Consider the following 18235-nt stretch of genomic DNA (forward strand, 5'->3'; position numbering starts at 1 on the left):
TATGAATGAGAAAAGATTATCTAACATAATTAAGAGGTATAAAAGAGTTTTTAAATTGGTTCAGGGAGACAGAAGTATATATAAACATGCAAGTGAGTAGAAAAATTCATCTTAACCAACAAGGAAGTAAGAGGGGAAGGTCCTAAGAGGTGAGGTAAATCAGGGAAGCAGTGGTCAAAAGCAAAACAGACTTCTTAGGTGGAGACAAAAAACTTAAAAAAAAAAAAAAAGATCAGAAAACAATGGAGGGGAAAATAGCTAGTGAATGTGAATGGTTAACTCACCCATAAAATGGAAAAGATAAGCAGGATAGATCAGAAACCAGAATCCAACAATATGTTTATAAGAGACACATTTGAAACAGAAAGATACACAGAGTTAAAATAAAGGGCTAGAGAAATATCTATTATGCTTCAACTGAAGTAAGAAAGAAAAGGGTAGAAATCCTGATATCAAACAAAGCAAAAAGAAAATTAGACACAACTAAAAGAGAGATTCATTTTGCTAAAAGATACCATAGACAATGAATTGATATAATAATATGCACAAAATGGCATAGCATACAAATTCTTGAAGGATTTTTAAAAAAATAAACAAAACACTACAACATATGGGAATGGAACATTTCTTAAAATAACAATTTATCTAAAAGTACAAGTAAGTATCATATAATAGAGAATTCCATTAAAAATAACTTGTCCAGTCATTTTTTATATTTATCCAATTCTTTGTGACCCCATTTAAGGTTTTCTTGGCAAAGATACTGTAGTGGCTTGCCACTTCCTTTTCCAGCTCATTGTACAAATGAGGAAACTGAGGCAAACAGGATTGTTACTTTTCTACTGTTACACAATTAGGTGTCTGAGACCAGACTTGAACTCAGTTGAGTCTTCCTGTCTCCAGAGCCTGCACTCTATCCACTGAACTACCTAATTGCTCTCGATTTCAGCCATGTCTGACTCTGTGATTACATTTGGGATTTTCTTGGCAAAGAGACTGGAAGGGTTTGCCATTACCTTCTTCAGCTCATTTTACAGATAGAAAATTGAAGCAAAAAGGGTAAATGGCTTGCTCCGCAGCAAAGATAAATGTTTGAGATTGTATTTGAACTCATGAAGATGAGGCTTTCTGATTTTCAAGTCCAGTGCCCTATCTAATGCACCACCTAACTGCTCTTTAAAAATAAATGCAAACAGCATAAAGTACTTGGGAGTCTACTTGCCAAGGCATACATGGGATCTACATGAACACAATTTCATGTTCAAATAAACAAATGACAGACTTAACAAAAGGAGAAATATTAACTGTTCATGGCTAGGCTGAGCCAATATCATAAAATTCTCTCTATACTGATTTGCTTATTCTGCACCATATTAATCAAACTATCAAAAAATTACTTTGTAGAACTAGAAAAAACAAAAACAAATTTCATCTGGAAGAATAAAAGACTAACAAGGGAACCAATTCAAATATATACAATGAACAGCATTACTGAAATGATGACCAACTGTGATAGACTTAATCACTCTAAGACAATGTTCTAAGATAATTTCAAAGGACTTTATCATGAAAAATGCCATCCATCTTCTAATAGAAAGCTAATGGACTCAAGAATATTTTCTGATAAAGCTCTCATTTCTCAAATTCATTGATTGAATCAAATTAAAAAAAAAAAGACATTTAACAATGGATAAATGGCCAAAGGATATAAACATGCAGATTTCTAAAAAACATAAAAGCCTTTAATAGTCACAAGAAAAAAAATCACTATATCACTAATGATGAGAAAATGCAAATTAAAACAATTCTGAAGTATCTATCAGATTAGCTAACTAACCTCCCCCCCAAGGGGGAAAAAAAAAAAGGGAAAATAACAAAGGCTAAAGGGAATATAGAAAAATTGGGACACTAAAGTACTGTTGGAGTTGTGAATTGGTCCAACCATTCTGGAGAACAACTTGAAACTGCCTAAAGTGCTATAAAATGGTGCATACCTTTTGATTCAGCAATACTTCTAACAGTTCCATTCTCCAAAGATCAAATAAAAAGAAAAAGGACCTATATGTATAAATATTTACAACAGTTCTTCTTGTAGTAGCAAAGAAGTGGAAAATAAGGGAATGCTCATCAACTGGGAATAGTTAAACCAGTTATGGTATATAATTGTGATGGAATACTATTGTGCCTTTAAGAATTGATGAAGAAGATGGTTTCAGAAAAACCTGTGAAGATGTATATGAAAAGATAGAAAATGAAATAAGCAGAATCAGAAGAACATTGACAATAATTGTTCTTTTAATAGCTATCACTTACATAGCATTTTACATTTATATTATCTCCTTTGATCCCTGTGAGGTAGGTTTTATTCTTTTCATTTTGTAGATGAGGAAACTGAAGCTGACAGAGGTTAAGTGACTTGCCCTGGGTCACAAAGCTAGATTCAGTTTTTGGAATCTTCTACACTGAGGTCTTGACTCCATACCCTACATTCTATCTATTGAAACACTTATAAAACTGTTTTAGCAGCTCTATAGCAACATATACAACATATACTATGACCAGCTTGCAATTATACTGGTAATGCAAGGTTGTTTCAATATTAGGAAAACTATAAATTGAAGAGATTGCATTAATAACTGGAACAAAAATAATATATCACTATAATAGAAAAAAGCTCCCAACAAGACATAATAGCCATTCTTGTTAAAACACACAAAAAAACTAAAAAGGTAGAAATAAATTTCTTTCCTTAAATGATAAATAATATCTAAAACTAAGAACCTTCACTGTATGTAATAAGAATAAAGTACAAGTCTTTCCAATAAAAGTATGAATAAAGCAAGAATGTCTATGATTACCATCATAAAAATGCTAGCTGTAGCAATAAAACAAAGAAATAGATAAAATAATCACAGGCAAAGAGGAAATAAAGTGATTATTTTCTGCAGATGATAGTTTACTGAAAGAACCTTAGAATCAACTAAAAAATTAGTAATTTCAGCAAAATTGTTAGATATAAAAAAAGTCACCATTTCTATATATTATCAACAAAATGCAGTAGAAATCTCATTTAAGATAGCCACAGAATATATAAAACACTCAAAGGAACTAAATTAGTAAAACTTAGCCATTCATTATGAAAATAGACTGGCATAATAGAAAAATTAACTGGTATTGGCTAAGAAATAGACTAGTTGATCAATGGAATAGGACAAAACAGCCAATAACTTTAATAATATAGTGTTTGACAAACCCAAAGACACCAGTTTCTGGGATAAGAATGCATTATTTGACAAAAATTGCTGGGAAAATTGGAAATTAGTATGGCAGAAACTAGGCATTGACCCACACTTAACACCGTACACCAAGATAAGGTCAAAATGGGTTCATGACCTAGGCATAAAGAATGAGATTATAAATAAATTGGAAGAGCATAGGATAGTTTACTTTGAAGACCTGTGGAAGAGGGAGGAATTTATGACCAAAGAAGAACTAGAGATCACTATTGACCACAAAATAGAAAATTTTGATTATATCAAATTGAAAAGTTTTTGTACAAACAAAACAAATGCAGACAAGATTAGAAGGGAAACAATAAACTGGGAAAACATTTTTACAATCAAAGGTTCTGATAAAGGACGCATTTCCAAAATATATAGAGAATTGACTCTAATTTATAAGAAATCAAACCATTCTCCAATTGATAAATGGTCAAAGGATATGAACAGACAATTCTCAGACGAAGAAATTGAAACCATTTATAGACATATGAAAATATTCTCCAAATCATTATCAATCAGGGAAATGCAAATTAAGACAACTCTGAGATACCACTACACACCTGTCAGATTGGCTAGAATGACAGGGAAAGATAATGGGGAATGTTGGAGGGGATGTGGGAAAACAGGGACATTGATACATTGTTGGTGGAATTGTGAACACATCCAGTCATTCTGGAGAGCAATTTGGAACTATGCTCAAAAAGTTATCAAACTGTGCATACCCTTTGACCCAGCAGTGTTTCTACAGGGCTTATACCCCAAAGAGATACTAAAGAAAGGAAAGGGACCTGTATGTGCCAAAATGTTTGTGGCAGCCCTGTTTATAGTGGCTAGAAGCTGGAAAATGAAAGGATGCCCATCAATTGGAGAATGGTTGAGTAAATTGTGGTATATGAACGTTATGGAATATTATTGTTCTGTAAGGAATGACTAGCAGGATGAATACAGAGAGGACTGGCGAGACTTACATGAACTGATGCTAAGCGAAACGAGCAGAACCAGGAGATCATTATATACCTCAACAATGATACTGTTTGAGGATGTATTCTGATGGAAGTGGATCTCTTCGATAAAGAGAGCTTTAATTGATCAAAGATGGACAGAAGCAGCTACACCCAAAGAAAGAACACTGGGAAATGAATATAAACTGCTTGCATTTTGTTTTTCTTCCCAGGTTATTTATACCTTCTGAATTCAATTCTCCCTGTGCAACAAGAAAACTGTTCAGTTCTGCACACATATGTTGTATCTAGGATATACTGTAACCTATTCAACATGTAAATGACTGCTTGCCATCTAGGGGAGGGGGTGGAGGGAAGAAGGGGAAAAATCAGAACAGAAGTGAATGCAAGGGATAATGCTGTAAAAAATTACCCTGGTATGGGTTCTATCAATAAAAAGTTATTTAAAAAAAATTAATACTCTGAGCCACTATAATACTAATGAGAATAATACTTACATCAATTTATTTAGTGCCACAGCAATCAAACTACCAAGGTGGTGTTATGTAGAGTTAGAAAAATTCATCTACAAGAGCAAAAGGTCAAGAAATAATGGAAAAGAATGAGGTGGAAGGAAGCCTAGCAGTACCATTTCAAACTGTATTACAAACCAGCAGCTTTGAAACAATTTGCTACTAATTTAAAAAACAAAGAGGTTGACTAATATAACAGATTAGGAATATATAGAAGCTAATGAATAGTAGTTTAATATATGATGAACTGACTATTACTGGACAAAAATTGCTTGGGGAACTGGAAAATAGTTTTTAAAAGATTATATTAACATCTCACACTAGATAAGCTCCAAGTGGACACATAATCTAGATATAACCAGTGATATCTTAAACAAATTAGAGGAACAAGAAAGAAATCACCTTTCAAACCTATGGAAAAGTGAACACTTCATGACCAAACAAAGATAAAGAGACCACAATTTGATCAATTTGATCAAATAAAATTAAAAAGATTTTATGCAAGTAAAACCAATTCAGCTAAAATTAGAAAGAAAACAGAAAAACTGGATGAAATCCTTGACTTCTAACTTCTAACATCACCATTTCCAATTAATCAGTTGTCAAATCCTGTCAATTTTATCTTTGAATCCTCTTTCCTATCATCTTCCTAAATTCTTAAATACTACCACCACTATGATTATAGGTTCCAATCATTTCACATTTTAACTAATCTAATCTTCTAATTGATAACCATGCTTCAAGTCTTTCACAACTCCAGTCCATCCTCTACTCTGCTGCCAAGTGATTTTCCTAAAGTACTAAGTACTAAAGATCTAACAATATCATCAACTTTCCCCCAGTGAATTCCAATGACTTACTGTTAACTACAAGATCAAGTGTATAAGCCTATTTGACTTTTAAAACCCTTCATAACCTGCTCCCATTCTAGTTTTCCAGTCTTCTTATACTTTACTTTCTCTCATATTCTCTGCCACCTAGTGACACTGGCATTGAATATTCCCTGGACAAGATATTCTTATTCTCTATGCTTTATTTATTTATTTTAATTTGCACTCCTAGATTGCTTGCACTCATTTCTATCTTCCTTGCCTTCCTTCAAATACTTAATGCTAGGGTCACAGAGCTATATTGACAGGACTTTTCTAGGAAAAAGAAACAATTAGTACAAAAATATTTGTAACAGTTCTTTTCGTGGTGTCAGAGAACTAGAAATTAAGGAGATGTTTATTGACTGGGGAATGGTTGAACAAATTGTTGTACATGATTGTGATGGAATAGTATTGGGCTATAAAAAATAACAAGCAGGATGGTTTCAGAAAAACCTGTGAAGATATAAATGAATTGACACAAAGTGAAGTGAAAAGAACCAGTAGACTACTGTACACAGTAATAGCAATACTATAAGGATGATCAATTGTGAATGACTTAAGTACTCTGATCACAAAAATTCCAAGGGACTCATGAGAAATGCTATCCCAATTCCAGAGAGAACTGATATATTCTGAGTACAAAAATGACCACAATTCCACCCTCTCAAATAGAGCAGTTTCAGCACCTGAAGTAGAGGACCCCTGGTGTAGTGCTGTATCAATATTGCTGTCACTGCTGCCACCCTAGCACCCTGCTAGTAATCAGAGCCACAGTCCAGTTGAGGTCTTATTGCTTGTATACCTCAAATAATATTTGTGTAAAGTGAGTACTATAGTATACATTGTTTTACTTTCTTTTACTTATGTATTTTGCAGCATGGCTAATAAGAAAATGTTTTGCATGACTTCACATGTATGATTATCATATTGCTTGCCTTCCCAATGGGTGGGAGAAGAACAGGAAAAAGGGAGAGAATTTGGAACTCAAATTTCTTTTTATTATTGTTTGCTTGCATTTTATTTTACTTCTCTCTTTTTTTTCTTTTAGTGGTTTGATTTGATTTTTCTTGTGAAGTACGATAATTATATAAATATGTATGCATATATTGGATTAAACATATATTTCTACCATATTTAACATATATTAGACTACTTGCCATCTCGGGGAGGGTATTGTCTATGCATAATGTTTTGAAAAATAAAAAGCTTTTAAAAAAAAAAGAATGTTAGCTTTTTTAAACATGTAGTTAGGAAATATTTAAGAAAAAATTATATTCCCTCTAAGATTACATTCAGATTACCTGGTATACATTATTTATTCATAGTTATTTCTATGTTGTGTCCTCCATTAGATACTAATGGGGGACATTAGACTATGAGATCCTTGGGAGCAAGGACTGTTTTTCCTTTCTCAGGACCTCAATCCTTAGCACAGATGCTTGTAGACTAATTTATTTTTTGTTTGTTTTCAAAAAATAAATTAATTAATTGTTTTTATTAAAGCTTTTTATTTACAAAACATATGCATGGGTAAATTTTCAACATTGACCCTTGCAAAACCTTGTGTTCCAAATTTTCCTCTCTTTCCCCCCACTTCTTTCCCTAGTAATTTAATATATGTTAAATATGTTAAAATATGTTAAATCCAATATATGTATACATATTTATACTTGTTGACTAATTTTAATGACTAAATTTTAATAATTTAATTTAAAGAGCCACTCCCCAATTGAAAAAATAATATCTAAGATTAAAAGAAGGTAGTTTTCTAAGGAAAAAATATTATATATAGCTTTTGATATAACTATATAAAAAATGCATCAAAACACTAGAGAACTGCAAATTAAAACAAAAAGCTATTTGAATAAAAAGGAAAATGACAAATATTGGAGGTACTGAAATAAGAGGTTATGCCAAACAATACCTCTGCCTACTGGCATTTTAGTCACTGATTTTCAGAGACAAACCCTTAGCAGTTATCAAAAGGGTTTTTGATCCAAGAGTGGGAAGAAGTACTGGCAAAGCAAACACTCTCATTGCTGCTCATTCTCTTGTCTCATGTCCCAAGACCCCTGATTATTACAGTTGTAGGCATATATTTTAGAATCTGTGGCAGTGTGGGAGAGAGAATCTTTATAATAGAAAAGGTTAAAGCCTATAAAGAAAAGAAGTGGTTGTGGAAGAGTATGAAACATGGAGGAGATTTTGAAGATGGGAGACGAGATGTGCAGTGCTGATTATAATTATGTAATATAACACAGCAAGAAATAGAAGAGGTAGAAAAGAGACTCTAGTTCAAAGTCTTCACAAAAAACCCTGTCTGCATTATTTTGGGAAAATCAGTTAAAGATAGTGTTGAGCCCACAGGAATGGGTCTGATAAAGGTAGAAAATATCAATTAGAGCAACCCTTCCAGGATCTCTATACCAAGGAAGCACAACTCATCCTTACTTCTTGCCAAATTTAGATATTATCCAATTCTATAGGTATGATGGGAGTGTCAAATTTAGAAAAAAAAATAGAGCCCAGTTTATATGTAAAATTGTGAAAAAAAGTAATTTTTAAAAATATTGAAAAAGTAAAAATAACTTGATTGTAAAGAGCTATAAATGTTAAAGCAGAGTTTAAACATTTTCCTGTAAGAAATTTTTTGAGGGAGGGCAGAGCCAAGATGGCAGAGAAGACACACCACACACCCATCATTCTAAGCTCCTCTTCTACCCTCAGTACTAAATTCAGCCTCAGAAATAGTGCTTAAATTGGGATTAAGTGACTTGCCTAAGGTCACACAGCTGGGAAGTGTTACATGTCTGAGGTCATATTTGAACTCAGGTCCTCCTGACTTCAGGGCTTGTGCTCTATCCACTGTGCCACCTAGCTGCTCCCACAACTTGCCTTTTTTTTTTTTTTTTTTTTTTTTTTTTTGGTTAGTTATTTGGAGCATTCTTTTAGACAATTATTGATAATTTATATTCTGAAGACTACATATTTTATTTAATAAATTTGGAATTTATATAAGGGAAAAAAAAAAGAAGAAGAAATAGTGCTTGACTGGTAAAATCCATGAATATTGGGGATACAACAAATTATCAACCAAAAATAATCTGGAAAATCACCAGAAAAAGTTTGTCTTGATTGGTGGGAGCAGGCCAGCACAGGCAGGGAAGTAGAATGCAGAGGCTAATACACTGAGCAGATGAGGGCGGGGGCGGTCTCTACAGGTAGAAATTTTGCAGGGAATTCTCTACTACAGGTTGGCTACTCTGCTTTGGTTGCAAAGCAGTAGGTCAGCAGAGAAGTTACAAAAAGGCCAAAGGTAGAGTGTACTCCAAAAAACGTCAGAATCTAACAGGATCTGGCTACACCTATCTAGCACCAGAAGTGACTCAGCACAGACCACAACAGAGCTGTGAAATGCATTCTGCAGAGTGGGGCTTTTGCCAGGGGCAGTCACAAATTTGCACAGCAGGAGGGCTCTGCCTGGGGCAACAGAACTTCCTCAGCCAGCTGCACTTCCCAAGGCAGAAACACTTCCATGCAGGGCTCTTCCCAAGGCATTTCTGCAGCTCAGCCACTCTTACCAGCCCTTTTGCAAGACAGTTAATGTCCATATATCTATCCCTGCTCTACAGAGGAAGCTGGTTAACTTCCTTGTCCTGAAGGCAGACCCTAAGAGCTTTAAAAAAAAAAAAAAAAAGAGTAAAAAAGCCAAGCATACACTAACCATCGATAGCTTCTATACAGAAAGAGAGCAGGTTTTCAACCCTGAGGAGACTAATAGCAGACAGTCTCCAGACAAAACCCCCAAAGGGGGTGTAATCTGGTCCCCATCACACAAGGCTCTCCTAAAAGAAACTATAAAAGATCTTCAAAGAGAGCTAGAAGAAAAAGGGGAAAAGAGAAGCTATGCAAGAGAGTAACAACTTCCTGAAATGTGAACTGGAAAAGATAAAGAACTCTCAGGGAGTACAGGGAAACAGAATTTGTTAATTGGAAAAGATAAAGAACTTCCAGGAAAGTAGGATTTCTGAATTGGAAAAAGAAAACTCAGTTAAAAAAAAAAAATTGTGCAATGGGAAAAAATTCCATAGAGCAAAACAACTCATTTAAAAACTCAATTGGACATATAGAGAAAGAAGTAAAAAAGCTAATGAAGAAAATAACTCATTAAAAATCATAACTGAACAAAGAGAAATGAATGATTCGTTGAGACATCAAGAATCAGTCAAACAATATCAAAAATGTGAAAAAAAAACAGAAAAAAATGTCAAATATCTACTTGGAAAAACAACAGACCTGGATAATAGATCTAGGAGAGATAATCTGAGGATTATTGGATTTCCTAAAAATTATGATGGAAAAAAAAAACGCCTAGACACTATTTTACAGGAAATCATCAGAGAGAACTGCTCAGATATAATAGAATCAGAAGGTAAAATAGGTATTGAAAGAATTCATCGAACACCTTATGAAAAAGACACTAAAATAAAAACTCCAAGGAATATTGTGGCTAAATGTAAGAATTACCAAACTAAGGAAAAAATTTTACAAGCAGCCAGAAAAAATCAATTCAAATACCAAGGAGCCACAATAAGGATCACTTGGGATCTAACTGCTTCCACATTAAAAGATCAAAGGGCCTGGAAGCTGATATTTCGAAAGGCAAAAGAATTTGGAATGAAGCTAAGAATAAACTACCCAGTTAAGCTGAGCATTTTTTTCCAGGGAAGAAGATGAACATTTAATGAAACATGTGAATTCCATTTGTTTCTAATAAAAAACCCAGAGCTAAACAAAAAATCTGACCTCCAACTATAGGACTCAAGAGAAGCAGAAAAAAGGTAAAAAGAACTCTTGAGAACTGTATTTCTGTTATGGACATACACGAAGAGTGCATGTATAATTTGATTTTACTGATATAATATTAAAAAGGGAAGTAGAAATGGAAAGGGGATAGTGTCAGAAAAAGGGAAAAGGGGAGATAAAAAGAGGGAAACTACATCCCATAAAGAGGTAAAGGAAATCTATTGCATGTGAGGGAATTTGGGGAGGGGGAGGAACATCGTGTGAATCTTACTCTCATCAGATCTGGATCAAACTAAAAATAACTGACATATTTGGTTTACAGAGAAACTTCTCTCACCTCATTAAAAAGTGGGAGAGGAAAAGGGAAAAGGAAAAGAGTAATAAGGGAAAGATATAAGAGAAGGGAAAGGATTCAAAAGGGATGCGAAGAATTCTAAAGAGGGAGAGCTGTGTGAGGCAAGTGGTGCCCATGAGTTTAATAGAGGGGAGGGGGGTAAGAGGGGTAAGAAAAAGAAATGCGTAATCTGAAAATAACAAGATGGCATGAAATACAGAATTAATAATTTTAACCATAAATGTGAATGGGATGGGGACAGCTAGGTGGTGCAGTAAATAGAGCACCAGCCCTGAAGTCAGGATGACCCAAGTTCAAATCTGGTCTCAGACACTTAAAGGTTCCTAGCTGTGTGACCCTGGGCAAGTCACTTAATCCCAATTGCTTCAGTCAAAAAAAATGTGAATGGGATGAACTCTCCCATAAAGTGGAGGTGGATAGCAGACTGGATCAAAAGCCAGAACCTTGGCTGTTTACAGGAAACACATTTAAAACAGGGAGATATGTACATAAAACAGAGAGTAAAGGTAAAAGGCTGGAGCAGAATCTACTATGCTTCAGGTGAAATCAAATAAGCAGGGATAACCATCCTTATCTCAGATCAAGCAAAAGCAAAAATTGATTTAATTAAAAGAGATAAGGAAGGAAACTATATCTTGCTAAAGGGTAGCATAGACAATGCAGCAATATCACCAAGTGGTATAGCATCTAATTTCCTAAAGGAGAAGTTAAGAGAGTTGCAAGAAAAAAGAGACAGCAAAACTATAATAGTGGGAGACCTCAACCTCGCACTCTCAGAATGAGATAAATCAAACCACAAAATAAATAAGAAAGAAGTTAAAGAGATAAATAGAATATTAGAAAAGTTAAGTATGATAGATCTTTGGAGAAAACTAAATGGAGACAGAAAGGAGTACACTTTCTTCTCAGCAGTTCATGGAACCTATACAAAAATTGACCATAAAGACCTCAAAATTAAATGCGGAAAGGCAGAAATGCATTCTTTTCAGATCATGATGATATAAAAACTACATTCAACAAAAAGCTAGGGTAAATAGACCAAAAAGTAATTGGAAACTAAATAATCTCATCCTAAAGAATGATTGGGTGAAACAGCAAATGATAGACATACTTATTTCACCCAAGAGAATGATAATAATGAGACAACATACCAAAATTTGTGGGATGCAGCAGACACTTACTTGAAAAAGATAAAGAAAGAGAAGATCAATGAATTGGGCTTGCAACTTAAAAAGCTAGAAAAAGACCGAATTAAAAACCCCCAATCAAATACTAAACTTGAAATTCTAAAATTAAAAGGAGAAATTAATAAAATTGAAAGTAAAAAAATATTGAATTAATAAATAAAACTAAGAGTTGGTTTTATTAAAAAAAAAAAAGATAAACCTTTGGTAAATCTGATTAGAAAAAGGAAAGAGGAAATTCAAATTGTTAGTCTTAAAAATGAAAAGGGAGAACTTTCCATCAATAGAGCAATAATTAGGATTACTTTGCTCATCTTTATGCCAATAAATTTGAAAACCTAAATGAAATGGATGACTACCTTCAAAAATATAGCCTTCCTAGATTAACAAAAATTAGATTAAGCAAATTGCTTAAATAGTCCTATTTAGAAAAAGAAATAGAACAAGCTATTAATCAACTCCCTAAGAAAAAATCCCCAGGACCAGATGGATTTACATGTGAATTCTACCAAACATTTAAAGAACAATTAACTCCAATGCTAAATAAACTATTTGAAAAAATAGGGATTGAAGGAGTCCTACCAAACTCCTTTTATGACATAGACATGGTACTGATACCTAAACCAGGTAGGCTGAAAACAGAGAAAGAAAATTATAGACCAATATCCCTAATGAATATTGATGTTAATATATTAAATAAAATATTAGCAAAAAGATTACAGAAAATCATCCCCAGGATAATACACCATGACCAAGTAGGATTTATACAGGAATGCAGGCTTAGTTCAATATTAGGAAAACTATTAGTATAATTGGCCATATTAATAATCAAATTAACAAAAACCATATGATCATCTCATTAGATGCAGAAAAAGCATTTGATAAAATCCAACATCATTATTATTAAAAATATTTGAGAATATAGGAATAAATGGACTTTTCCTTAAAACAATCAGTAGCATCTATTTAAAACTATCAGTAAGCATCATATGTAATGGGGATAAACTGGAATCATTCCCAATAAGATCATGAGTGAAACAAGGTTGCCCACCATCACCATTACTATTCAATATTGTATTAGAAATGCTATTTTCGGCAATAAGAGTTGAGAAAGAGATTAAAGGAATTAAAGTAGGTAATAAGGAAACCAAATTAACCCTCTCTGCAGATGATATGATGATATACATAGAGAACCCCAGATATTCTACTAAAAAGGTATTAGAAATAATCCACACCTTTAGCAAAGTTGCAAGATACAAAATAAACCCACACGTCATCAGCATTCTTATATATCACTAACAAAATCGAACAGATAGAGTTACAAAGAGAAATTCCATTTAAAGTAACTGCTGATAATATAAAATATTTGGGAATCTATCTGCCAAGGGAAAGTCAGGAACTATATGAGCAAAACTACAAAACATTTTCTACACAAATAAAGTCAGATCTAACCAATTGGAAAAAATATTAAGTGCTCTTAGATAGGGGGAGCAAATATAATAAAGATGAGAATACTACCTAATCTATTTATTTAGTGCTATACCAATCAGGCTCCCAAAAAACTCTTTTAATGATGTGGGAAAAATAACAACAAAATTCATCTGAAAAAACAAAAGGTCAAGACTTTCAAGGGAACTAATGAAAGAAAAAAAAAATCAAATGAAGGTGGCCTAGCTGTACCAGATCTAAAACTATATTATAGAGTAGCAGTTACCAAAACCACTTGGTATTGGCTAAGAAATAGACTAGCTGATCAGTGCAATAGGTTAGGTTCAAAGGACAAAATAGTCAATAACTTTAATAATCTAGTATTTGACAAACCCAAAGACCCCAGCTTTTGGGATAAGAATTCACTGTTTGACAAAAACTGCTGGGAAAATTGGAAATTAATATGGTAGAAACTAGACATTGATCCACACTTAACACTGTACACCAAGATAAAGTCAAAATGGGTTCATGATCTAAGTATAAAGAATGAGATTATAAATATATTAGAACATAGGATAGTTTATCTCTCAGACCTGTGGAGGAGTAAGAAATCTGTGACCAAAGAAGAACTAGAGATCACTATTGACCACAAAATAGAAAATTTTGATTATATCAAATTGAAAAGCTTTTGTACAAACAAAACTAATGCAACAACAACAATAAACTGGGAAATATTTTTTTTATAGTCAAAGGTTTTGATAAAGGCCTCATTTCCAGTATAGAGAATTGACTCTAATTTATAAGAATTCAAACCATTCTCCAATTGATAAATGGTCAAAGGATATGAATAGACAATTTTTAGATGAAGAAATTGAAACTATTTCTAGCCTTATGAAAAGATGCCCCAAGACATTATTAATCAGAGAAATGCAAATTAAAACAACTCTGAGATACCACTCTGAAATAGCTGTCAGATTGGCTAGGATGACAGGAAAAGATAATGCTGAATGTTGGAGGGGATGTGGGAAAACTGGGACACTGATACATTGTTGGTGAGATTGTGAATATATCCAGCCATTCTGGAGAGCAATTTGGAACTATGCTCAAAAAGTTATCAAACTGTGCATACCCTTTGATCCAGCAATGTTACTCCTGGGTTTATATCCTAAAGAGATCTTAAAGAAGGGAAAGGGATTGTATGTGCAAGAATGTTTGTGGCAACCCTCTTTGTAGTGGCCAGAAACTGGAAACTGAGTGGATGCCCATCTACTGGAGAATGGTTGGGTAAATTGTGGTATATGAATGTTATGGAATATTATTGTTCTGTAAGAAATGACCAGCAGGATGATTCTGAAATCATCAAGGCCTGGAGAGACTGGCGAGTGAAATGAGTAAGACCAGGAGATCATTATATACTGCAACAACAATACTATATGATGATCAATTCTGATGGACATGGCTCTCTTCAACAATGAAATGAACCAAATCAGTTCCATTTATTTGATAATGAATAGAACCAGCTACACCCAGCAAAAAAAACTCTGGGAAATGAGTGTGAACCACTACATAGCATTTCTAATCCCTCTATTTTTGTCCGCCTGCATTTTTGCTTTCCTTCACAGATTAAGTGTACATTATTTCAGAGTCTGATTCTTCTTATGCAGCAAAATAACTGTATGGATATGTATACATATATTGTATTTAACATATACTTTAACATATTTAACATGTATTGGTCTACCTGCCATCTGGGGGAGAGGGTAGAGGAAAGGAGGGGAAAAATTGGAACAAAAGGTTTTGCAATTGTCAATGCTGAAAAATTACTCATGCATATATCTTGTAAAAAAAAAAAGCTATAATAAAAAAAAAAGAAATTTTTTAAGGTCTGTGATCAGAGCAGTGACAAGTTTTGATCTGTGACTTATGGTTACTTTGAAAGTTTTATAAAAAAGGGATATTAATTAATCAATTAAGAGAATAACTTTTATGTAGCCAATTAAAATAACTAAACCAAAGTATTTTTCAAATTCGTCATGCTAACAGAATGGTGCTCAAGCATGTATAACTAAAAGGTTACTTGTACTTCAAAGTAAGATTAAATCTCAAAGTACTTTCTTAGTTTTTTTTCTTTATAACATCAAGCTATAATAATATTACCTAAGTCACAAAGAACTAGCAATCCAATTAGGACATTTGAATAGCATTCTCACCTTCCAAAGCACTAGACTAATTTGATCTATCCTCTAAAATTTTTTATAGGATGCCTAAAAGGAGGAGTTCAGAGTAAGGTGAGGGTACATAGAAAGGTCAAAAAATAGCGTTAGTTACATTCTTTCTTTAAGACTGATTTGATATCAATGTTTTTCTTTTTAAAACTACTCTATTAATCCCATCAGCATCTACTTTTTTTTGTTTTAATTTTTAATAGCTTTTTATTTACAAATTATATGTATGGGTAATTTTACAGCATTGACAATTGTCAAACCTTTTGTTCCATTTTTTTTTACCTTCCTTCCCCCCATCCCCTCCCCTAGATGGCAGGATGATCAATACATGTTAAATATATTAAAGTATAAATTAAATACAAAATAAGTATACATGACCAAATCATTATTTTGTGTACAAAAAGAATCGGACTCTGAAATATTGTACAATTAACCTGTGAAGGAAATAAAAATGCAGGCAGGCAAAAATATAGGGATTGGGAATTCAATGTAATGGTTCTTAGTCATCTCCCAGAGTTCTTTTGCTGGATGTAGCTGGTTCAGTTCATTACTGCTCCATTGGAACTGATTTGGTTCATCTCATTGCTGAGGATGGCCAGGTCCATCAGAATTGATTATCATATAGTATTGTTGTTGAAGTATATAATGATCTCCTGGCTCTGCTCATTTCACTCAGCATCAGTTTGTGTAAGTCTCTCTGGGCCTTTCTGAAATCGTCCTGTTGGTCATTTCTTACTGAACAATAATATTCCATAATATTCGTATACCACAATTTATTCAGCCATTCTCCAATTGATGGGCATCTACTCAGTGTCCAGTTTCTGGCCACTACAAAGAAGGCTGCCACAAACATTCTTGCACATACAGGTTCCTTTCCCTTTTTTAAGACTCTTTGGGATATAAGCCCAGTAGTAACACTTCAGCATCTACTTTTAAGTGAATTAGATAAATAATAAAATTATTTCACTTATTTTACTTTTTCCATATTCCTTTTATCTTTTTTCTTTTTGGTATCTCTTTTTTTATTATAGCTTTTTATTACAGAACATATGCATTGGTAATTTTTCAACATTGACCCTTGCAAACACTTCTGATCTAACTTTTCCCTTCTTTCCCTCCACTCCCCTCCTCTAAATGGCAAGCAGTCTTATACATGTTAAATATATTAAAGTTACATATTCCTTTTAAAAACTAAGCCACCTCCAGAAAAAAAGATATTGGAAACAATGGTATGTAGAAATGAATGTGTATTTGCCACTTTAAGACAAAACACAAAATAACTATGTAAAGTGGTCAAAGCAATAAATCTGTCATATTCTTTCCTTTGGAAAATCAACAAAAATAGTCCCTTCAGTAAGGGCTGTACAAGCTGTATTATTAGTTGCTAATTCTAATCTAAATATAACTAAGGATTCCTTTCTTTACCATTTATAAATTGTCTACTGCATAAATAGTTAAATGTTAATAAAATCTGGGTCTTAAAACGGATCCAGCACAAAGAGACATCTAAATTGTTTTTCTTGGACCAATTATTTAGAAACTTGAGGAAAAGACTGATACAGTGGATTTATACGGTGTTGCACACAAATCTCTGCCTTTCTCTCACGCAACAGCCAGAACGCAAGATACCTTCAACCCCATCATACAAATCTTAGCATCTTTATTTGCTTAGACATTTTTCTCAGAGGTCATCCTCACTTTGTTCATCTCCTCGCCTCCCTTGTACCACTAGGATGCACACCAGCGCTGACATATCTCTCAACTCCCCCTTTCCTACCACTCGTTCTCCAGGCTCTCTTTCACAGGTACCCCTAAGAATTTTCCAGGCACTTACAGGTCCACACTCGCTTTCTAGTCTAGGCTTCTCCCTCAGACTATCAGGAACTCTCGCCATCCGGCACCGAGAACCTGACCTCGTCACAATTTCTCTTACCTCCTTCCCTCCGCAAATCTCGCTCTTAGCCCCGCGCCCACCTACCTATCTCCAAGCCCCTCACTGCCCTCTCCCGCAGCCAATTGAGCAGGATACTGAAGACAGTTCTCTCCCAGGGTTCCAGCATGTAGAGAGCGGCAACGAGCAGATACTGGTAATAGAACCAAGACATCTGTTGCCACGCCCTTCCCAGCGTCATGCCAGCCATTAGAACTTCTACCAAGAAAGGAGTCTTCCGGGAGCCTCCTTCGCGGTCTACATCCACTTCCAGTTAAGGCAGCGTTCATCCTATTCAGCGGGACAAAACGTGTACGTCACCCGGCACGCTAAACTTCGCAGGGGAGCTGCCGCCAGCCTTGCGTTCCTTGTGGTTCTGGATTGGCCAAATTGCGGTTGGGTTAACACCACTTGTTCCTCCGCGTGTAGCTAAAGCTTCAACCACTGAACTAGCTGCGTCTGAGCTTTTTTCTTGCAGCATTTGACCTGATTAAGCAACAGCTCGAAGGGCATTGTAGCTAGAGAGGAACATAATGGCAGAAAATCTTGTGGTGGAAAAACTTAGGAGGTGACTAAAGTCATGGTCAAGGATAACCAAGGGAGAAAATGTGGGAATTCGCTCCTGAGATTTCCCTGTTAAAATAGTAGGCTTTCCATTTTGGAGAGCAATTTGGAACTAT

The 18235-nt window shown here is 34.3% G+C and overlaps 1 protein-coding gene across 1 annotated transcript in view; it reads right to left on the reverse strand.

Annotated features, from left to right (window-relative positions):
* Window positions 1–17766, reverse strand: part of LOC127546687 (serine palmitoyltransferase small subunit A-like) — a 63804-nt gene extending 46038 nt beyond the window's left edge. The window contains exon 1 of the mRNA XM_051973674.1: window positions 17655–17766. Coding sequence (XP_051829634.1) covers window positions 17655–17766 — 112 coding nt within the window. The remainder of the gene's footprint in view (window positions 1–17654) is intronic.
* Between the last annotated feature and the right edge of the window lie 469 nt (window positions 17767–18235).

The sequence above is a fragment of the Antechinus flavipes genome, chromosome 2 (genome assembly GCF_016432865.1).
Source record: "Antechinus flavipes isolate AdamAnt ecotype Samford, QLD, Australia chromosome 2, AdamAnt_v2, whole genome shotgun sequence".
Lineage (NCBI taxonomy): Eukaryota > Metazoa > Chordata > Mammalia > Dasyuromorphia > Dasyuridae > Antechinus > Antechinus flavipes.